General features: G+C 40.2%; 4 protein-coding genes across 7 annotated transcripts in view; 3 read left to right on the top strand and 1 right to left on the bottom strand.

Annotated features, from left to right (window-relative positions):
* The window catches only part of LOC117991780 (mitochondrial potassium channel ATP-binding subunit), a 325,288-nt gene that overhangs the window by 16,132 nt on the left and 285,607 nt on the right, over positions 1–23,549 (top strand). The window lies entirely within an intron of this gene.
* LOC117992053 (dystrophin-like) overlaps positions 1–23,549 on the top strand; it is a 248,937-nt gene that overhangs the window by 12,244 nt on the left and 213,144 nt on the right. The window contains exons 8-11 of one of the 2 annotated variants that reach the window (XM_069505508.1): positions 780–918; positions 1,410–1,716; positions 2,760–2,960; positions 3,963–4,099. In XM_069505508.1, coding sequence (XP_069361609.1) covers positions 780–918; positions 1,410–1,716; positions 2,760–2,960; positions 3,963–4,084 — 769 coding nt within the window. In that variant the 3' untranslated portion in view covers positions 4,085–4,099. Of the gene's footprint in view, positions 1–779; positions 919–1,409; positions 1,717–2,759; positions 2,961–3,962; positions 5,094–23,549 lie in introns of those variants that run through there. The other variant, XM_034979706.2, reaches the window with a different exon arrangement.
* Hil (peptidase hillarin) overlaps positions 6,352–23,549 on the bottom strand; it is a 58,592-nt gene continuing 41,394 nt past the window's right edge. For all 3 annotated transcript variants that reach the window (XM_034979699.2, XM_034979703.2, XM_034979700.2), the window contains exons 5-15: positions 15,868–15,984; positions 15,095–15,294; positions 12,353–12,575; positions 11,864–12,090; positions 11,310–11,528; positions 10,502–10,710; positions 9,816–9,946; positions 8,551–8,694; positions 7,897–8,010; positions 7,249–7,426; positions 6,352–6,630 (exon numbers count right to left, since the gene is read on the bottom strand). In XM_034979699.2, coding sequence (XP_034835590.1) covers positions 6,494–6,630; positions 7,249–7,426; positions 7,897–8,010; positions 8,551–8,694; positions 9,816–9,946; positions 10,502–10,710; positions 11,310–11,528; positions 11,864–12,090; positions 12,353–12,575; positions 15,095–15,294; positions 15,868–15,984 — 1,899 coding nt within the window. In that variant the 3' untranslated portion in view covers positions 6,352–6,493. The remainder of the gene's footprint in view (positions 6,631–7,248; positions 7,427–7,896; positions 8,011–8,550; positions 8,695–9,815; positions 9,947–10,501; positions 10,711–11,309; positions 11,529–11,863; positions 12,091–12,352; positions 12,576–15,094; positions 15,295–15,867; positions 15,985–23,549) is intronic.
* On the top strand, positions 16,847–19,237 carry Mccc2 (methylcrotonyl-CoA carboxylase subunit 2). The gene has a single exon (XM_034979707.2). It carries the CDS (start codon positions 17,054–17,056, stop codon positions 18,725–18,727), a length of 1,674 nt encoding a protein of 557 aa, XP_034835598.1. The 5' UTR covers positions 16,847–17,053; the 3' UTR covers positions 18,728–19,237.

Here is a 23,549-nt window from a genome sequence, read left to right as displayed (position 1 = left end):
AGATAGCAGATTTGTAGAGCGTTGTCTCTGTAGTTGAGAACGACAAAATGTCAGATATGAGTGACAGAGACAACGCTCTACAAAGCCAAAATATAATTCTAAAGGCTGATGTACATTACTTTCGGCCGCGTACTATACATTTACCTTTAAAATGATATTTTAGCTTTGTAGAGCTTTGTCTCTGTCACTCATACCTATGTGACGTTTTGTCGGTCTCAACGACAGAGACAACGCTCTACGAAACCGCTATCTCTTTCTAAAGGTCGAAGTACAATATTTTCTTCCGCGTATTGTAATATTGAAGATTTAGTTTGGATTTTTTGTGATTAAATTAGTTTAATCTCCACTTAATTCTTTGAATTAGTTTGGAACTAGCTTCGTGCGTTTAAAATATTTTTAGTAGGTACAGATAAAAAAAATGAATCTTTATATTTTACTAGATGATTCCCGCGACTTTCTGGATTGGATTTCGTTTTTTAAAAATCCCATGAGAATCTTTGATTTTCCGGGATAAAAAGTCTATGTCCTTCCCCAGGATGCAAGCTATCTCTGTACCAAATTTCATGAAAATCGGTGGAACGGATGGGCTGTAAAAGGCTAACAGACAGACAGACAGACGGACAGACAAACAGACACACTTTCGCATTTATAATATTAGTATGGATAAGCTGAAAGTAACATTTTTCGATTGCTTATTGCTGATAGTATCTTGTTTATACATTGTTAAATTATTTCTCGCTTGGTGTTAAATACCGTATTATTACCTCAAATAATTTTAGAGCTCTCAAAGATCTGATGGATCAGCTGGACACAGTGGCCAAAGCCGGCGACAAAGACAGTGACGAGCAGTTAAAAGGCAAGGCAGAGGTGTACTACAATCAGATATCCGCACAAATCGCCAGGCTCAAGACATTGAAGGTAAGTTTTACTTTTATAAAATGTAGACATTGTAACAAATAGCGCGCCACCGTTAGGAATTTCACCCTCACCATCTGGGTGTCTGGTGCACTTCGACCGTCCGCTGTGCCAAATCCTTCTTTCCACGCACGTGCAAACTGTGGAACCAACTCCCATCGGCGGTGTTCCCACTAGATTATAACATGGGGTTATTCAAGGGGCGGACCAACAAATTCCTAAAAGGCCGGCAACGCATCGGCGGCTCCTCTGGTGCTGCAAATGTTCATGGGCGGGGGTAATCACTTAACATCAGGTGATGTGCCTGCTCGTTTGCTCGCTATATCTACTTAAAAAAAAAACAAAAAAATATTGCAAAGTCTTCTCTCTATCTCTACCTATTACAGTTCACGAGATACAGCCCGTTGACAGACAGACAGACCGACGCGTGACGGACCTTACAGCGGACGAACCTTATTTCCGACGAGTTGTACTTAGCTCAATCTTCATTTCAGGATAATTTCCTCAACCCGGACAACTTTCCACCTGAAACCAAATCTGAAAAATTGGAACGACCTCAAGCATTCGACCTCTTCAGTCCCATACCAATAGTAGACGAGAAACAATCAAAAGTCACCGAAAATGCCAAAAACCAGCCGAGGGTGCTCAGCTTGGATTCTGGAAACTTCTCAGTGGCGGACAAACCTGATAGTCAGCATTTGTTGACTATGTCGGGAGATGCCTTGAAACCTGTGGTGGTTCATGCCACATCGGATAGCATTTCTACTGTGTCTATGAATGATATGAGCAATTGGTACAATGGTAAGTGTTGCTTAGCTTAGATTATCGAAACTTCTTAGTGGCGGATTGAATGAGAACGGTTTAGACCATAGTCGGCAAACTTAACATTTGAGAACATTATGGGGAACTCTCAGGTAGGCCGGATTCCTCACGATGTTTTCCTTCACCGCTAATTTAACATTTGTGAACATTATGGGAAACTCTCAGGTATGCCGGTTTCCTCACCATGTTTTCCTTCACCGCTAATTTAACATTTGAGAACATTATGGGAAACTCTCAGGTATGCCGGTTTCCTCACGATGTTTTCCTTCACCGCTAATTTAACATTTGTGAACATTATGGGAAACTCTCAGGTAGGCCGGATTCCTCACGATGTTTTCCTTCACCGCTAATTTAACATTTGTGAACATTATGGGAAACTCTCAGGTATGCCGGTTTCCTCACGATGTTTTCCTTCACCGCTAATTTAACATTTGTGAACATTATGGGAAACTCTCAGGTAGGCCGGATTCCTCACGATGTTTTCCTTCACCGCTAATTTAACATTTGTGAACATTATGGGAAACTCTCAGGTATGCCGGTTTCCTCACGATGTTTTCCTTCACCGCTAACTTAACATTTGAGAACATTATGGGGAACTCTCAGGTATGCCGGTTTCCTCAAGATGTTTTCCTTCACCGCTAACTTAACATTTGAGAACATTATGAGGAAATCTCAGGTATGCCGGTTTCCTCACGATGTTTTCCTTCACTGCTAACTTAACATTTGTGAACATTATGGGAAACTCTCAGGTATGCCGGTTTCCTCACGATGTTTTCCTTCACCGCTAACTTAACATTTGAGAACATTATGAGGAAATCTCAGGTATGCCGGTTTCCTCACGATGTTTTCCTTCACTGCTAACTTAACATTTGAGAACATTATGGGGAACTCTCAGGTATGCCGGTTCCCTCACGATGTTTTCCTCCGCTAAAGCAAGTGATATTTAATTGCTTAAAATGCAAATAAATATATAAAGTATTACAGTTTTATTATAAGTATTGATTTAAAAAAAACTGTTTCAGAAACGGAATCTTCTAATAAACGAAATACAACTAAAACAAAACTGGAAAGCAACCACAGTATATCGGCCACAGAGAAGCGCTTTGCTGCAGACATTCGCTCTGTGGAGAACAGTAACGACAAGATGAGGGAACTCAACGCGGACCTGGACACGGTGTTGGATAGACTGCAACAGATACTCACTAACAACTTCGCTATGGATGGTAAGTGGCGTATCAGTCGTAGCTTAAGGGCGTATTTGGACAGAGTGGAGCGCAGAGGAGCAGAGAAAAGTGGCAAGTGTTTCCATTGAAGCGGAGCGGGGTGGAGTGGAGCTGAGCCGAGCAGACTTGAGCTGCATCGAGCCGTGTTCCGATCAGTCAGATTGGTCTACCCTACCCGATGCGCTGCACCGTCCCCCTCCGGTTTGTGCCCACAGCTCGCTCGACTACGTTCTGTCCGGCTCGGGGCCGCGTGTTCATTTAAGTATTTTATTAGAAAGTCCGTTCAGCTCCGCTCCGCTCCACTTACACAGTTTCCACTGATACGGAGTACGGATTTCGAAAATTGTAACCCTCCATACTTAATATTATAAATGCGAAAGTGTGTCTGTCTGTCTGCTAGCTTTCACGGCCCATCCGTTAAACCGATTTCGGTGAAATTTGGTACAGAGTTAGCTTATATCCCCGGGAAGGTAATAGGCTAATTTTTACCCCGGAAAATTAAAGAGTTCCCATGGGATTTTAAAAAACCTAAATCCACGCGGACGGAGTCGCGGGCGTGATCTAGTAGGCTAATATTATTTTCAAAAAAATTTGAGGTTCCTACGAAAATTGTAATAACTTATTAATTACCCGTGTGAAGCCTCGAAGACGGATCGTAAAGGTGGGTCTACGCCTGGCGAACCGAGCGCAAGCCGAACACAATTCGTCTAGTGTGGGCCGACTTACAAGCCTCGAACGAGCGCGCTGCGAGCATTTTGTTCGTGCTCGACTGCGTTCCGCCTGTTGTCGGTTTTTTGACGAACATAAGGGGATTTGCTTTGCGCTCGCAGTGATCGAGGACAGTGATCGTTGTACGTCCACACTTGACGCCGCGAACGACGAAGCCGAGAACGGCTCCGCTTGTGCTTCGCTCGTGCTCGGTTCGTCTAGCGTAGACCCACCGGAAGAAATAAAATGCAGAAAAAGAATGAATATACAACTTAAATGTAATGGTGGCTTCAGACTCGTGTTTCGACAACACTCAACTGCGGGAGACGGCGAACGAGATGGAGGGTCTGTTGGGGACCCTCATACGAGGCGTGGAGCAACGCGCCACGCTCAACGCTAACAATGGACTCGTTTAGTATATTTAGTTACTTGTATATAGTCCGTACAAAATGACTTTTACGCGCCATTTTAACTCTATGGGTTAACTGTCATGTCGAAAGTACGGTTCACCTTTAAAATAAGGACTAAATCGTACTTTTGATAAGAAATTTGACACATAAAGTTAAAATGGCGCGTGAGAAGTCATTTTATACGCATAAATGCTTGAAATATTATAAACAGGTAAAGTTTGTTTGTTTTTAGAGCGTAATCACTGGAACTACTGAACTGATTTAGAAAATTCTTTCACCAGTAAAAAGCTACATTATTCCTGAGTGACACGCTATATTTTTTTTTATTGGAGATCCCTACAAAAATTGTAATAAGCTACCCGTGCGAAGCCGGGACGGGTCGCTAGTATCTTGTACAAGGGTACGGAACCCTTCGTGTACAAGTCTGACTCTCTCTTGGAAAATTTTTGTAGCTCTAAAAAAAAAGATGCAAATACTCTAAATTTAGAGAAAAACATTAGAATCTGCCTGTGTGCTGTTTTGCACACAAAAAATTCGCCACATTTTCCGTCCCACTTAAATCGGTGCTCAAATAACATAAGACTATTTATAAGGATCTGATTAGATACTAAATTAAACGAAAATATTAGAAAAATAACATGCCATATATTTTATAAAAATTTACAATATATTGTTCGTATATAATAAAATAATAAGTATAGTATAAATTACGTATTTATTAATGCAATGTTAAAATTATTATTTCGATATAAATTCTTAACCTAACTAATCTTATGGGTTAAGCGTAAGTGAAGTAATCTGATATATATTTTACTGTTTTCCAAATATCTTTTTGTGTTAAATGTGAAACTGTACATCTAAAAGTGTTTTTCTTAAGACTTTATATTTTTCTAAACAATTTCTTTTTTACTAATGAATTAATTTGAATTTTTTTTTACTAAACAATTCTTCAAGAAAAATAAATTATTTTTTCCTATTCTCTGAATTTTTTTTTGTTTTCAAATATTTTGGAAACTTGATTATATTAAATCAAAAGTATAGATTATTGTCATACTTGCAAAAATGAATAAATTAGTCTATAAGTACTGAAATATTATGAGCTCACATTGTTAAAAATACCAGTGAATTGATGTTTTTGTCATAAATTACACAAAATGCAATTAGATTGCACTAGCACAACCTAGAGAGTACTTAAAAAATAAAATTATCGATTAAAAATAAAACATTTACAAAAAAATATGTATAAAATTATAATATAATGTATTAACTACTCAATAAACAATTTATGTTAATGGACGGCTTTTATTTCCTATTAATATCTACATTTGGATATATTTCTTATTATTAATTAACTAAAATAATAAACTTCTATCATACCATATAACTTTCTGACAATTATCTATTTTCAATTTTACACCACCGAGTACAGATGCAGATACAATGCGAAACAAAACTAAATTAAGAGGTTTAAATCTAGTGCTATCCTTTTCCACACGGAGTATTTTGAAAGGGATAGCGATTAGCATTTAGACTATCATTTAGTTTAGTTCCGAGATTGTTTGATTTGATTGTTAAAGCAGAATTAGCCACATTGCTTGGCAAACAGTTTGAGTAAAAGCGGCGCGGTGTAGTGGGGGAAAGTTGAACCAGGGCTGATAGAAACAAACTGCGTGCTTCCACGCAGTCCGCGCAGACCTAAAAATCGATATTGTGCATTTTCTCAACATGTTTGCCAGGCACTACTCTAAAACTTGAGAAAACTCTATTAAGATAAAGATCCTAGTAACGCCAATGCGTTGTCCAAAATCCAATAAGTTGAGTTAAAATAGAGGAAATGCGGCTACTTCCTCCCCATCATCGCCTTTCAGTGTGCTTAGTATAAGATTTTACAGCTCACCATCGCAATTCGAGGTTTGAAAGTCGAATCATAGAGAGTAGTAAAATGGACCTACAAGGTCTTAGTTTAACGTAAAAAATTCAGTACCACCGATTTTAATTTCGCAAGTTTCCGCTTGGAACGCTGACTGTAGATCTATGAACGAACTTCAACTTTAAAATAAGGCTGTTAAGGCCCATTTTACTTTACGCTAAAGTGTTTGGACGATCGAATTCTATCAACATTAGATGAGATTTAAAAGCTCACACTACAGTGCGACAAGGCTCTCATGGCACTTGAGTGACATTGACAGGGGGGCGCTGTCGGAGAACAAAGGCTTAGAATATTCAAACAACTACAAAGGGGACACTTGACAGCAACGTTAGTTACGATTTTCGCCACGCACCCAGATTGCCTTGTCGCACTGTAATCATATGGATGATACATTAAAATCACTACTGCGCAGGCTTATAAACTGCAGTGTTCGTGATCTACAAGACTTGAAACAAAGCCTATTGGCTGTTTTTCAATGAGGCATGTCAGTTTCTCTTGCTGCTATTGATGAGATACTTGCAGCAATGCGTCAAGAGGTGCTTCTCTTTCTCCGTAGATCCGTTTTGATGTATAGCAGTGGGGCCTCCACGTTCCCGAGTGTATATGTCCAGTCCGTATTGACCTGGAATAGACCAAATATGTGTGGAATTAAGGTTTTATGTAGGTATATGCAGTTAAAATAATACCTACACCAAAATTGGTAGGTACTCATAAAAGTAAAGTGCATCAATTATTTATACATTGTAAAAAGTGATAAGCAGCGTATTGCAAAATTTTAGGTATGCAAAATCCTGTGACGTAGAATTTGTATGAAGCGCGCGAAAGGCTGCATATTCTGTCAGAGTTTTGCATGAAAAATCGCGCGGTGTGGACACTCTTACCATAGTACGAGTATATATCGATAGGAATCGATATGCGGCAGCTTCATCGTAAAGTAACGTTTGGACAGTCTTATAATAATCCTGCCCTTCCGAGCCGATAGAAGCGCGAAGACTGGGTGCGATTTAGTCGCTTTTAGATTTAGTCTACCCATCCCATAATAGGTACATGGAAGATCGGAATTTTTTGTGCGTGTTCGCATGAGTCAATACTCAATTCATACAAAAACGCATCCATTCCAAAGTGCTCTCGGCCATAGAGTGCTAAAGAACTCCACGGTTAAAATACCATCCGGGCTTTACCTAATAGCTAAGTATTTTTGTAGAACCAACAAAAGAACAATTAACAAAACTGCACCTACCCTCTTCAGGGAAAGTGATGTAAAAGTTGACAATGTCGTCGACCACATTCTGCTGCACGTATTTGGAGAGCCGCTTCTCGTCCACGCCGTTCTTGTGAAGCGTGGCCATGAAGTCCGCTAGCGGCCGCGACATGCGGAACTGGATCTCTAGTTCACGACCCGCGAAAACTAGCGCCTCCTGAAATATAAAAAATGAGGGTAGATCGTATCAGCTTATCTTACTTATTTTTACTGCGCCATATTGGATTTGTTGTGATGTCCTATAGCCTTGAGTCCTGTGAGTCCTGTGACACGGCTAAGACCAGTTTGGACTTACCTACTTGGTCACGTGATGCGTGAAACATGCCTAGTTGCACGGCCCTTCCATGGCTCTCACTCACTCTTATGAGATAGATAAGAGATAAAAGTTTACGCTTAGAAAAAGAGGCGTTTTCTAAATTTCAGGCCGCGGCGCTGTGCAAACTGAATTGGACTTTATTGCGCCGTAACAATAATTGCTATTTACTCAAACGGAGTAAGCATTCTGTGCAAAGACAAAGCCTATATCTACTTTATTTATCTAAATCTAATGAATAGTTTTGCAATCAGATTTTTCTGGGATGAAGATAATTCATGTCTTTACGATCTTGAACAATATCTTTTACGTACCTGATGAGTAATGGGAACTAGTCCAAAAAGTCTTGTAGCCTTCGTGGGACCCCACTCGCCGCTTGCACAGTCGGGTAAAGGTACCATGACCGTTTGTAGTTCTGCGCAGCAAATCTGTCACCAAAGAAACTGCGATGGTACAACGGGTCGAACAGAACCTGGGCAACTATGTGCGCTAGTCTTTCCTATTAAGGATAATTTCTTGAGAATTGAATTCACTTTTAGAGTAAATTTGAACATTTAAGTGAGGAAGGACCTGATGGTCCTTCCTTACTTAAATGTTCAAATTTATGCGAACTCTACTCTTTTAGCCTACTGAAATCGAATTCTGGATCTTTTCAGTCGCACTTCTACGCCAGAGAGGACTTCAAAACCAATTTTAAAGTCTGTATTCAAATAGTTAACGCACTAGACAAACTGATGTCTGAAGTCATCTTCAAGTTTTAAGCCCGGTATCCGTCAAGACCAATCATATTAAGTATAGACGATGATGTGAAAAAGTCATCTATCAATTATATTATATCTTATTGGTATATTAAACACATCTCCGCCTATCTGCCTTATGGTCGAAACGGGTCTTAGGGCCGTGTTTGCTTGGTGATGGATGCAACAACAAAAGGATTTATTTAGCTCGATTTTTACTTTAGTGGTTACCTTAAATTTGCAAACGCTCTTGAACTTCATGGGTTCTCCGGTGAGGTACTCCCGGGGCGTTACCGCATTCGCGAAGATGTCCAGCAAGAAGGCGCCGCTGCAGGGCGCGTGTACACGGAACGAGACCACGTTGCCTACCACTGACTGCAAATAAGTTATCATCAGCGGCTCGATTACGGTCAAATTATAGCTACAACTAGCTGATGCCCGCGACTTCGTCCGCGTGGAATTAGGTTTTTAAAAATCCCGTGGAAACTCTTTGATTTTCCGGGATAAAAAGTAGCCTATGTCACTCTCCAGGTCTTTATCTATAACCATGCAAAAAATCACGTCAATCTGTTGCACCGTTGCGACGTGATTCAAGGACAAACCAATAAACCAACAAACAAACAAACACACTTTCGCATTTATAATATGGGTAGGTACTGATGTCACGATTGCAATCACCTCTGGTTGGTTGACGCTCGCTCACTATTGGCTGCAATACATTGTTTGCAACAAGGACACCATGAATTCAGCCAATCACAATTCACAACAATTGAAAATTGTAATGATAAATTGATACAGTTTTTCCGCAATTGATCAGCAGTGTTGCATCGATGCTATGACATTTGCTTACACGTCCGAATATGTTGAGCTAATTGAACATCGTGAATATTTCTACAGGAGTATAGCTATAGGGAGATTTTTCCAAGGGAAAGCCTAAACCGGAGAGATCAGCCGCAGAACTAACATCGTACTTTGTGATTTATTGTAATTGTGATTTATATGTAACTAGCTTATGCTCGCGACTTCGTCCGCGTGGACTACACAAATTTCAAACCCCTATCTCACCCCCTTGAAGTTGAATTTTCAAAAATACTTTCTTAGCGGATGCCTACGTCATAATAGCTATCTGCATGCCAAATTTCAGCCCGATCCGTCCAGTAGTTTGAGCTGTGCGTTGATAGATCAGTCAGTCAGTCAGTCACCTTTTCCTTTTATATATTTAGATGTACAAATGTAAAATGTTATATTTTGCAATGCCCATGTTGTAATAATATGATAATATTATATTTTAAGACGTAAGACATGAATGCAAATAAAGATTAAAGAATAAAGAGATTTAAAGAATACTTGCTCTCTGAAGCATGTAAATGCCATCAACTTTCCAACTGCCGAACTAGGACTGAAATCCGTGACCTCATGGCCCGAAGTTAGCCACTTGATCACCGAGGCAGTGAACGAAGTCAAAATTGAAGGAATTATGTGATAAATGAAAGTACCTGCATAACAAACCGCTTGAGACTGACGCCGTCGAAGCCGTCGCCCTCAGTGTCGTAGAACTTGAGGTTGTAGTGGAAGATGAGCGAGCTCTGCATGTGTGCCGGCATGGCTATGCGCATAGTCGCCGCACCTGCGCAATACATACACTAACCTATAGAAAACTAAATAAAATCCGCAAAATAATTGGTCTCTTAGGTCACTAACTCACATTGTCTTGATGTCCAGATATATGTGTATAATTTGTAGGCTTTAATTAAGCCTTTCACCGGACAAATTACCAGAAAAACCATACCGGTTTCGTCACCAAAAGAGATTCAGGAGAACATTTTCATCTCGGTTATTTAAATTTTACATGACAAATTAATCAAAGTAGTTAGTCAAGCATAAATCTTGCTGCGCGGATAAATGGGGATTAATCCCCATTTAGCCGCGCAAAACTGGCGTTAAGCCTGTTTGATTTCAGGGGGTAATACTCCCGGTGGTCCGTGATACTTTCTGAACTAGTAGTGAGATCCTCTAAAAAATTGAGAGTTGGTAAAGAGATAGGAGCTTTCCTTTTGGCGCGTTTCAGTCTTATACTACATACCAAAATCAATAAAAGTATATTATTTAGACGGCATCATCACTTAGGTAAGTATCGTCCGAAATGGTATCAAAAACAGTTTAATAATTATATTTTCCTCACCCGTGGAGTCAGTGAACATAACAGCCTTAGTGTTAGGATCGCTGAAGTAGAGTCCATAGCGGAAGAACAGCGAACGCACGAACGGTAGCTCTTCAAAGTCGTGCAGAGTGATGGGCGTCTTGAGAAGCTGCCAGTCCGGCTGCAGCGGGTAGAACTCGTAGATGAACTCCCGCGGGTCCGTCAGGAAGTAGTGGTCGTCATACTCGTATCTGTGGAGTCAGAAAAACCCTGAAAGCTTGTCCAATATCTGCTCTGATATGATTTTGGATAGTAGGTTAAATTGGCTCCACGTTGGGCGCCAACAAATTGAAGCCCAACGTGGGGCTTCTTCTAAATAGGTAGGTACCTAAGAAAGGGAAGTGTATCCAGTGGGTGCAATACGCGGCAGAAAATAATGTTTGGCCTTTAGAATGACATTTCGTCTTTGTTTCAACGACAGAGACAATGCTCTACAAATCCTGTCATGTCATCATGTCCTTCTAAAGGTTGGTGTACATTATTTTCTACCGCGTACTATACCCATGTTTTGGTAGGTACAGGATCGTTTAGCTTTCTCCGGTTATCAATTTACAATACCTACGCTATGTCTCAACCAACAAGGCACTTCTCCTCATTTTCGTACGTATAACGTCGTTTTAGTCGAGTACCTATGGGTAACTATCGCCAGGTGTGAATATAAGAATTTAAATGCAATAAGTATATTATTTCATCACTTTTCTGTGACCGATGTTATTAATCTGATGGCATTTCAAAATTTTTTATACCTATTTAAGACCAACTAAACAGCTTTCCAGAAGCTTTTACCAACCTTAAACTATCACTCTTCCCTCTGTTCCCCGGCTTGGGAGCATCTTTCGCGTTCACCAAGTGTCGAGCTCCCCAGTTGCACTGCACGAATCTCCACGCGCCGGCGACGTACACCGCGTTCCAGGAGTTTCTGAAGCGGTTGTCTTCGAAGCGGACACCTGGTTGGTAGCCCGCGGATTTGCTGTAGCCCTTTATTACCACGCAGTGGAGACCTGCGTAGCTGGAAAACAAAATAAGTACTCTGAGTTAGTCAAGGTAAATCGTAGAGTAATACAAAAATAACAACGTCGTTACTCTAGTAATCTATCGATAGATTACAGATACATTAATTATTTATTCATTTCGACTGTACCTAAAGGGTGAGGTTTGAACCTTCGAGATTTAAAATTTCAATCTGTATTGTTGAGTTGAGTATGATTACCATGAAGGAATACAGCACAGATGCAAATAGCAAAAAAACCATTGCTCCAACTACTTAAGGCAATTGTAGCAATTGCCTTAAGTAGTTGGAGGCAGACTAAAACTTGCGCAGTCGGTAGGATTAATAAAGATTACCTGCATAATCTTTTAAAAAGAACATGGTAACTTTCAGTGCCGTGTTTGATTCCTCTGAGTAACCCTAATGGAGAGTCCCCTTTGAGGTTATCGTCAAAGTGTATGTTGTTGAGGTTCTTCACGGTGATCCAGCGGAATATCGTGCGCGCCTTCTCGACGTCGCTCGCACATCGTCCCACTAACTGCCGGACCAGGTCTGTGAAGGTCTTTTGGTCTTCTTGCGCCACCTGTAGATTAACAATATTTTTTTAATGAGATTAAGCTGCATGAAAATATAAATCAGCATTTCGCAGATATAATAATATGCTTAGGACATTGTCGTCGATTGTAAGAGTTTTCAGGGGATCCCAGAAGACCTTAAATTTTGACTTTTTTTCGTTTTTCACCTATAATATACAATATTCGACGAATGCTTAAAACCTCAAAGCTTAAAAAGGGGTTTTTAAGCATTCGTTAACTGGACTAGTTACTTAGTTTTCTGAAACTTACCGAGATGGCAATTTTGTCGACATCCGCAAACTCCATCGGGTCTGTATAAATGTGGAACTTCGAGACGAGTGGAGGCTGCGGGGGCGGCGCCCTAGCTGGGTACGGCGGGGCCTCCTCCCCGTCCAGATATAACGATGACGCTGCCATGTACTCCGATCTTCTTTCCGTTATTAGCTCCATCATTTCGTGGCTTTGCTTCTCTACTAGGGCTGCTGTGGCTGCCCTGGAAACAAATAGATAAGAAATGTTTGTTAATAAGTATATTGCTATAGACTAGTTTACTAACTAAGAAAAACCGGCCAAGTGCGAATCAGACTCGCGCACTGAGGGTTCCGTACTACAATCGTATTTTATCGACATTTTGCACGATAAATCAAAAACTACTTACCTACTAGATCTCGTTCAAACCAATTTTCGGTGGAAGTTTGCATGGTAATGTACATCATTTTTTTTTTAGTTTTATCATTTTCTTATTTTAGAAGTTACAGTTTGGGACACATTTTACCACTTTGGAAGTGTCTCTCGCGTAAACTATTCAGTTTAGAAAAAATGATATTAGAAACCTCAATATAATTTCTGAAGACCTATTGATGAAAAAAAATTTTTTGAGTTTCAGTTCTAAGTATGGGGCACCCCCAAAATTTATTGTTTTTTTTCTATTTTTGTGTGAAAATTTTAATGCGGTTCACAGAATACATCTACTTACCTACCAAGTTTCAACAGTAAGTATAGTTCTTTGTTCCATTTGTACAGTTCCAGTTAAAATGCTTATTTCCCCCTGGATACCATAACTAGCTAATTACTGATTTGATTAAGTTCTCAAACTAAAAGTCTATTGGGAACTGGGTAGCCCGGGAATTTTAGAATTAAAGTTCTAATCTAAAGTTCTAAATTAATCTAATGTTTTGTATGGCAATAAATAATTTATTTATCTATCTATCTGTGTTACGACTAGAGATTGTTAAGAATTAAGGTGAATGGTAATTAAGATTCTCATCATTTTAGCTGTCTCTTGTTAACATATTTCATCTGATAAGTCATTCAAACAATATTCTCATGCGTAAAGACTTGGGCAGACACAACGCGTTCAGCGAGCTATGGACATTTGTCCATTTGGCAGCAATGGTCTAGTGAATGTTAGAACGTTAGAATAAGATTCGAAATGAAGAGGTCAGAAGGAGAACAAAGGTCACTGACATTTCCCAAACCATTAGTAGGTACATTGATTTGTAGTAGGAGTGATAACGCTTAGAACTTGTAAGTCCTATAGAGTGGAAACTGCATACGAGTAGCATATAGTGTGAGGTGCCCTCAGCAAGGTAGACTGACGATATAAAGAGACTGGCGGGAAGTGTCTAGATGTGGAATGCCGAGGGCCGGGTAAGTTGTCGTTAATTGCGAAAGGCCTATGTCTACCTGGATAATCATAGGCTGAAACGATGACGATGACAGCCCATTCATCCGCGTGGACTTTTTAAAATCTCGTGGGAACTTTTTGATTTTCCGAAATAAAAAGTAGCCTATGTCACTGGTCGTTTACATTTGCAAAAAATAACGCCAATCCGTTGTTTTGTTGCGGCCTGATTGAAGGACAAACCAACACATAGACACACTTTGGCATCACTATCTATATTATAAACTAGCTGATGCCCGCGACTTCGTCCGCGTGGATGTAGGTTTTCAAAAGCCCGTGGGAACTCTTTTATTTTCCGGGAGAAAAGAAGGCAGGTCATGCCTGTCGTAGAGGTGATGGTTTGTTGTCATCAGCTAGTTAATAATATAGGTAGTGATCAGCTTCTAGGAACAGCGTTGGACACGTTGCCGTCGCTTAACGCTGCCGCCGCGCGATATGTCTTTCCAAACCTTTATCCAACATCCGGTTTTACAAGCGGCGCAAATGAAAGTAACTTCTCACTACTGTTGTGCTTTGAACCCAACCGCTGATGATGAATGCAATTTTTTACTTTTTACGGTCAGTGACTGAGTTTATTTGGATGCTAATATATGGATGGTAGTTAAAGAGTGTTTCTCTTAATACAATATTTAATAGTGATATAAGTTAGTTTATCTAATTAGTTACAACAAACGATAATATTTTAGGGCCTAAGTGACTCGAATGACGTACCTATCTGGTATCACAATCCCAATTGGTAGACCATAAAATGCAACGGTACTTTTTTATACAAGTTAGCCCTTGACTAGAATCTCATCTGGTGGTTAAAGATGATGCAGTCAAGATGGAAGCGGACTAAACTTGGGAGGGGTATAGCAGGTTCATCAAACCCCTAAACCTGATCTGTTATACTACGCGGCATCCTACCGTAACGTTCAATCGCAGTTATAGGGTGGTAGGTAACTAGCTACCACTCAAGTTGCCAGACGGCCAGAGCCTTTAGAAACTTCAGAGAGAATTTAGAAATCATGAATTACTAGCTTATTCCCGCGACTTCGTCCGCGTGTACCACACTTTCAAACCCATGTTTTATACATTTAGGGATTGAATTTTCAAAAACCTTTCTTAGCGGATGTCTGCGTCATAATTGCTATCTGCATGTCAAATTTCATGCCGGTTCGTCCAGTAGTTTGAGCTGTTCATTGATAGATCAGTCAGTCACATTTTCCTTGTATAGAAGTGCAAACTTGTCCCTGTAGGGAACCGAACCTGGGCCCTCCCAGTTATAAGGCCACAGCACTCATCACTGCGCCAGTGAGTTTCTCAATAACAAATTAAAGCGTAAGTACCTTTCATGTTCCAGCATTTTCCTCGTCAAACTCTCTTTCTTCTTATCTCTCCGTAGAGTCATATTCTTCTCGAGGTCTGCTCTCTCCTGCTGGTGCCGGAGGGTTAGTGCTCCGAGCTCTGACTCGGGCCTCCGTTTCTTCACTTGCATCTCTTGTTGAAATCTGTTTGTCAGCCTTTCTAGCTCTCTTTCCCATTCATCCTGGAAGATATAATCGTATTATTAATGGGTTGTTGTTTGACAAGGTATGTTAACTTTTGAGCAGAATTTTAAGCTTAACTATCGATGTACAATAAATAATTGGCATCAAGTAAAAAGAACTGAGAGTTCTCAAACTCCAACTTCCAAGTTAGTAAGCAGGCGATAAAAAAGCAGGAGATTCCAGGAATGCTGGAAAGGATCCTGAATCTACAGACTCAAATTGGCAGACACTCTACTTCACAGAATATTTAGGTAATACTACTATACATATACGTAGTACGTACAACTATAGTACGCTACGGGTCGAGATGACAATTGGGGAGGGAACGCCCCGTACACCCGCATAGTCCCCGCGCTAATCCGGTGCGAGCGAGTACGGGTGTGCGGGGCGTCCCCCCGCCTCATACCTCGATACCCCGATTGGCATCTCAACCTGTCGCATACTATAGGTTGACAGATGACATCAAATTAACTATGGATTCAGGCAGTGCAAGAGCGCGCCCAGGTCTCTATGTCTAGGTCACGCCTTTAGGTCTCTTTTGAGACATAAATATTCTAATGTTATATAGATACCTGTATTTCTTCTCGTATTCTTCGGTTTTCTTCTTCTCGATGTTTGGAGAATTTTCTGTACAAATCATCTTCTTCTTGGCGGTGTTTCATTTCTAGGTTAGTCTGTTCATCTCGATCCTGAAACAAACATGAAAAATATTTAATTTTCTATCATTTTTCTTTCAGTCTTATTTATAAAGAACCTCCCACTGATATTTTATGACAATAAATTTTATTCCAAAAGTATATTTAGATATCTTAAACCCGGTAGACGTTTGGGGTCCTAGGGTGCTAGAATAGCGACCTCGCATCGGAGAGCGCTGCTGGAAGACTAGATGGTTAGACAACATCAAATGAGTCGCAGGGAGCCGCTGGATTCAGGCAGCGTAAGACCATGGCGTGTGGAAGTCCCTACAAGGGACCTATGTCCAGCTGTTGACGTCTATCGGTTGATATTGATGAGGATGATGATGAAGAGGTATTTATATGTACATTATAAGGAGCCTATTATAATAAAATAACGATGTTAGTTCTCTGAACATCAATGATAAATGAATAGTACGTAAGATTGATTCCGTAATTGCGTTTAAACAACTCACATACTCTTTATTTTTGCACTTTCTATGCATTCATTACTTATCTAATATTTGCTGTTTACTATCTACTTGTCACATGTAGTCATTATACAAAGTAGGTAAGCAAAATTCACAAATGATATAAGTAACTCATCCAGCGACTCCATTATACCTATTGCTTACCCTAATGCTAGTTTTGGTTACATACAGAATAGGTGTGCATGTAATTTTTAAAGCTTTTTGATGGTTTTCTTCATTCAGCACAAAATGACGTGATACTTCGCAGACAAAGTAGGCCGCGTGATTATATATGTATGCGTTTTCGGACTATAAAACCGAAAAGCGTGCCATTGCCATTTACTTCAGTGCATAGTAATATTCGCGCAACGCGACTTGAATGACGATTAACGCCGATGTACGATAAGTGTGTAATAAGTATGTAAATATTACATCAAGTCACTTACAATTCACATTATCGTTCCATTATTCAAGTTTTTATCAACTCGGGTCAAACCATACGACGAAATTTGTTTTCGTATTTAATCGCTTTGATAACGGTATATATTATCGTCAGTAGTCCACAGCAAACTCGTCGGTCGGTCGTGTATAAATGTGTAATTTATAAAGTGAAAATGTTAAATCTAGTAAGAGGAATACGGCGATTGAATGGCCAATGCCGGCGGTACAGCTATGCAACAGTGATCGGAAGCGAGCCGAACAAAAATGACCCATACTACCAAGAAAATAAGACTAAAATGGATGAACTTGTAGAAGAGCTTCGACAGAAAACAAATGACGCTATCAAAGGCGGACCCGAAGAGGCGGTAAAGAGGCACACGGCGAGAGGAAAATTGCTCGTGAGAGACAGGATTAACCGGTTAGTGGACGAAGGAAGCGACGTTTTAGAATTGAGCACGTTGGCCGCCACCGACATGTACAAAGGTCAGGTTCCGTGCGCCGGCATAGTTACAGCTATCGGCAAAGTTCAAGGTCGGGACTGCATGATCGTTGCGAACGACGCTACCGTTAAAGGAGGGACCTATTTTCCTATAACGGTGAAGAAGCATTTGCGAGCACAGGCAATTGCACAGGAATGTCGACTTCCGTGCATTTATCTCGTCGACTCCGGAGGTGCTCATTTACCAGATCAAGCGGAGGTTTTTCCCGACAAGGAACATTTTGGACGAATTTTTTATAACCAAGCAAACATGTCCGCAGAAGGCATCCCGCAAATATCTGTAGTAATGGGCTCGTGTACAGCCGGAGGTGCTTATATTCCCAGTATGTCGGATGAAAGTATTATTATTAAGAACCAGGGTACAATTTTTCTAGCTGGCCCGCCACTAGTGAAAGCCGCCACAGGAGAGTCCGTGTCGGCTGAGGACTTAGGTGGTGCTGATTTACATTGCCGACAATCTGGAGTAACGGATCACTATGCTCAAGACGACGAACATGCCTTACATTTAGCTAGAAATGTAGTCGCTAACCTAAACTGGAACAATGATAAAAGCGCAAGAAACTTCCCTCCAAAAGTTGACGAGCCCTTACATGATATCGAAGAGTTGCATGGAATTGTCGGTGCAAACATTCAAAGACCTTTCGATATCCGAGAAGTAGTTGCCAGAATAGTAGATGGGAGTAGGTTTCACGAATTCAAACAGCTTTACGGAGACACATTAGTGTGTGGATTTGCATCGATATATGGTCAACCCGTAGGCGTTATAGGCAATAATGGTGTTTTGCAATCAGAAGCCGCTTTAAAAGGTTCACACTTCATACAACTCTGTGCTGCTCGTAAAATACCGCTTCTGTTTCTTCAAAATATTACTGGTTTTATGGTTGGCAGAGAAGCCGAGGCTGGTGGAATTGCTAAGAACGGTGCAAAAATGGTAACAGCTGTGAGCTGTTTTAAAGGACCTAAAATAACTATTTTAATAGGTGGCAGCTTCGGAGCTGGTAACTATGGAATGTGCGGAAGGGCGTACTCACCAAGTTTTCTTTATATGTGGCCTAATGCTAGGATCTCTGTGATGGGTGGGCCTCAAGCTGCTACTGTTCTATCATTAGTTGCAAAAGAGAAGGCTTTAAGGGATAAGAAGACTTGGACTGACGAAGATGAGAAGAAAGTAAGAGCACCATTGGAAGCTACATTTGAAAAAGAAGGTCGGCCATATTTTAGTACTGCTCGATTATGGGACGATGGCATAGTGGCTCCAAGAGACACAAGAAAAGTAATAGGACTTAGTTTATCGACTGCTTTGAATGCCCCATTCAGAGACAGTAAATTCGGTGTGTTCAGAATGTGAGCTATTACGTGGATTATAATTAAGTGAGTTTGTGATATAACGTAGTACAACGATAATGGACTAAGAGCCTGTGCGTGCCAGTACTTCCTTATTTTATAAAAGCTGAAAGTTTCTTTGCGTATTGTCCCCAATACTGCTCCCAGAACCTTTGTTTGGATGTTTGTGTGTGGCTTTGGGAGATAACATGTAATATAGGTGATACTAAGTGTCTGGCAATGCATAACGTGATTTCTAATACTACTTAATAAGAAAGTATTAAATATGAAAAAAAATTAGTCTTTATAGTTTGACGTAAGATTTTCAAACAAATATCCAAACAAACGTTCCTGTCAGTGTTAAGGACAATACGCAGAGGAACTTTCAGCTTTTATAAAATAACGAAGGTCTGGCAAGCGCTGGCTCTCTCTCTATAAAACAGTTTAATGTAATAATAATGAACTTTATAAACATGTAATTTAATTTGTGTTTGATTGTGTTATCAGTAGATAATTATATTTAGTTGTTACACAATCTTGTGTTTGATTTTTGTTTCTGGTTAAGAAATATTTAAAATGTGTATTACAAAGAGATTCATTTACAAATATATTTCGAAAGTAACATAATGCAGCAGAAAACTTACATCTACTATTTAATTATTTACCTAACACTGTTTGTATGTTTAGTTTTCTTAATTTTCTTTTTTGATTTAAGATTTTTTTACATTATGTTCAACGTAAATGTCGAATGTCACACTTCTTGTATGATTAGTTTCCTTAACTTTCTGTTATAGTTGGTTTTTTTTTTAATATTTTCAATCACATTAAGTATGCACAATTTTTCTATAGTTGTTATTGGTAGTTGTTCCTTATTTGTCAACAAAGAACAACAATCTTGAAAATGGCAATTGTCGTCTAATTGTTTTTAAACACAATGCCACATAAATAAGGACATTCATCTCATTAATTAATTTAGATCAATCAGCGTCGAAAACGATCGATGCAAATGAATAGAGACTTAAAAGTGAAAACAATAGGGGTTATAAAACATTTTTGGTTAGAGTTTAAAAAGAATAGCAGTTGATTAGGCTCCGCGCAAACGGCCCACCGACCACAGCCAACGATGACTGTCGCGCGCCACATACCTACTTTGGTACCGCGCAAACGAAGGTGGTCGGTGGCCGACACTAGTGGTCAGTGGCCGCTACTAGTGTTTGGTGGCCGCTACAATTTGTAACACCCTCCTTGTGGCCACTGCGAGTGGTCGCCACAGGTGCCATGTCGCGGACACTGAGGCTGAGATCTACATATAGAGCGCACTTTGATTTTGCTCAGACTTAAGATAAAGTTAAAACGAGACAAATTTATGTGAGAGATATAGCTCTGTCTCATTTTAACTCTGTCTTAAGTCTAAGCTAAGTCAGAGTGCGCTCTATAGATCTCACCCTGACTCGCAAGGGGCCACCACCGGTGGCGTGTTGCAGACACTGGGTCACGAGTGGACCACTCGCTACACGTGTGCGGCGATGCCATACAAAACGTGTCAACGTGTAAACAGCATGTCGCCTGCCACCGGTGGCTGTGGTCGGTGAGCTGTTTGCGCGGAGCCTAACAGTGAGAACAAAGGCGCGATAAAAACAATATCCGTTTTGATTAATATGCAGATCGCGCGACCTGGGTGTACGTACGAGCCGGGTTCACGATATTACCACCTTTACAGCTACGTAGGAGCAAGTGTCAGGCCACTCACATAAGTTGCTTTCATAATCACTGTTATTATATTACTTTTGTAAGTAACTACAACTGCCTTGTTGGTCTAGTAGTTAGCATTCGACTGCCGATGACGAGGTCCTGGTTTCGATTCCCGGGTCGCGCCAAAAATAGTTAGGTACTGGGATTTTGTTATGAAATTTTCAGTACCAGCCCGGAGTTAGGAATTTGGTGGTGTTTCACCCCCGTGCCTCGGTGTAGGTACGTAAAGCCCTCATTCCTGTGCCTGATCTCTCTCCGGTCGTGTCGGATTTCTGTCCCATCAGGCTGTGAGAGTGAGGTAATAGAGAGTGCATCAGCTGTATTTGCGCACACACGCTTGCGCACTATAATAATATATCTTCCGCGCAGTTTGCAATATACAAAGACTATATAGTTATCTCCTTTAGACTATAAATCAAACTTACTGTAACATGGCGAGTCAATTGTTCAATTTTCTAGATCGACAAATAAATTAAATTGAATTGTGATAATTGAGGTGATAGTGTACCTAACTAAATGGTAGTAGATATAATGCTAATGGGGTCCCAAGGTGCTGGAATGGCGACCTCGCACCGGAAGACGCAGCGTTGGAAGACCCTCCACTAGGTGGACGGACGACATCAGACGAGTCGCAGGGAGCCACTGGATTCAGGCGGCGCAAGACCGTGGTGTGTGGAAGTCCCTACAAGAGACCTATGTCCAGCAGTGGACGTCTATTGATTGATGATGATGATGATAATGGTAATGGTAGCTGGTAAGTGGTAGGTATAATGTCATATCTTCACACATGGTCAACTTACGTCACTCAGCATTAGTAAACTAATACCTCAGACAAAACACATCATACATCATGCACATTTTACGCTTTCCACTCTTGGGCCGCACGCGCAGTTTTTGCCCCGAGCATTGAATTCTTCATAAGAAATCTCCAGTCTTCTTTGCTATTAACACAGTTAATTGGCGATTTGTATGCCGAATGAACAACTATGGCGATTTGTTTTTGTTTGCCGTTGTCGGTGCTGTAATCTTCTAGAATTATACTCCCGTTAATGCTAATAGATCTAAAGTACCTATAAGTACGTGGCAGGTCGAGATGGCAATCGGGATATGAGGCGGGGGGACGCCCCGCACACCCGCACGTCACCGGCGCGATCCCGCACGGGGGCGCGTGGTAGCATTTTTTTTTAAATTGGCGAGCAAACGAGCAGGCGACCCACCTGTGGCCCTACCGAGGTTGTTTAACAGCTACAATGTCACGATCGCAATCATCACTGATTCGTTAATGCTCGCTCACTATTGGCCACAATGCATTGTTGCTAATTGTTGCAACAAGAATCGCACGAATTCAGCCAATCAGAACAATTGAGATTGTAATAATGATTGATGCAGGTTTTAGACAATCGCCCCGCTGATGTTAAGCTGATGTTGTGCTGTCAGCTGTGCGAGGCGTTCCCTCCCCAATTGCCATTTCAACCTGTCGCGTACCGATAACAGAAGGTTAATACGTTCTAGAAACGGGAAGGTACACCTTTCAAACTGAATTTTTTTACGGAAATCTCAAGAATTAAATACATTTTTTTTAATGAATATTAGCATGTTAAATGACTAATATTCCCCTTTCCTCTCCAACTAAGCGTCAAGCTTGTGCTAGGAGTAGGCACGACAATAGTGCAACGGGCGGGGTTTGAACCGTCGACCTTTCGGTTTTCAGTCCACTCCTCTACCCGTTGAATTATTTAAACCTGTGTAATTTTAAAACTAGTTATTGTTACTGAAAACTGGCAAACCACAGCCCGAATATTATGTCTAAAATGTGTCTACAAAATTACCTACATCCAATCCACACTTGGCCAATGCCTTAAATCTAGCTAACTAACACTATAACGTGTAGAAACCAAACTGCCATACCCCTGCCAGGTTGGCCCGCTACCATCTTAGACTGCATCATCACTTACCACCAGGAGAGATTGCAGTCACATGCAGTCAAGGGCTAACTTGTACTTATCGGAAAAAACCCTCCACATTCTAAGATGAGACCCGTAACCCGTAGTCAGCTGAGGAAGGGTAGAGGTGATGATGAAATTAATGACAAAGATGTTATGATTGAGGAGTTGGAATCCAATTTTTTTTGTCGCAAAGTTTTTCTATCGATTAAAAAAAATTATGCAGATCAGATTTCTGTGTATATAGGTACAAAAACATAACTCCTCCTTTTTTGAAAGTCAGTTAAAAAGTAGCCTATGTTACTCCTTGGTTAATCCTCTACTTGTCTGTGAAAGTTCCGTCAAAGTAGGTTCAGCCGGTATGAAGATTAGCCCGTTCAAACAAACAGACAGACACTTCGGTTTTATTAAGTAGTAAAGAAGTATAGATATAGAAGTATAGATTACTTATTACTACAAAGGTTCCTACTTGATTTATGTTACCACAACAAATGAACATGATTGTTTTAATAAATACCTAATTATTTTGCATTTAATATTCTAATTGCCAACTAATGGTTTAGCAATTGATCTATGTAACTACTTCTACAATTTATTGATAAATAATTATGGAACTTGGCAATGGTAGTTATTACGTATAATGAAATGACTGGTTATATGTAGTAAGACTATGTAGATGCTATACTTACCTAAGAATAATTTTATTTTTACCTACATGAAAAATTTTAGATCGATAGTTGAATTCTCTGTGTGTTTTGGAAGATTTGTGTGGGTACTACACAAATCCTCCAAACTACCTACTTCATGCACCACCACCACGCAGGTGGTGGTTGTGACTGGTGCATGAAGTAGGTATTGGTGCTGATTCTGTTGTCTTTCTATAAGCTAAACTTAGAGTATCTGCATCTTTTTCTTTCTAATATTGCTAAAAAAGGACGGTACATGAATTTTATATGCAAAGACTATAAGTTGAATTTCTAAATTAAATATAATTTTCTAAATTAAATTTAAAAACTATGTCCTTTTCATATTACAGTAAGAAGAGGATGCGAATACTCTAAAATTTAGTTTTGCTTAGAATCAGTACCAATGCTTGCTTTACTTGCACGACTGTGCATTTTTTTAAAAGAATATTAGCCAAGTTCTAATAGT

This window comes from Maniola hyperantus, chromosome 20 (genome assembly GCF_902806685.2).
Source record: "Maniola hyperantus chromosome 20, iAphHyp1.2, whole genome shotgun sequence".
NCBI lineage: Eukaryota > Metazoa > Arthropoda > Insecta > Lepidoptera > Nymphalidae > Maniola > Maniola hyperantus.
The sequence above is the reverse complement of the archived record's forward strand: the minus strand, read 5'-3'. Positions and strand labels throughout refer to the sequence as shown.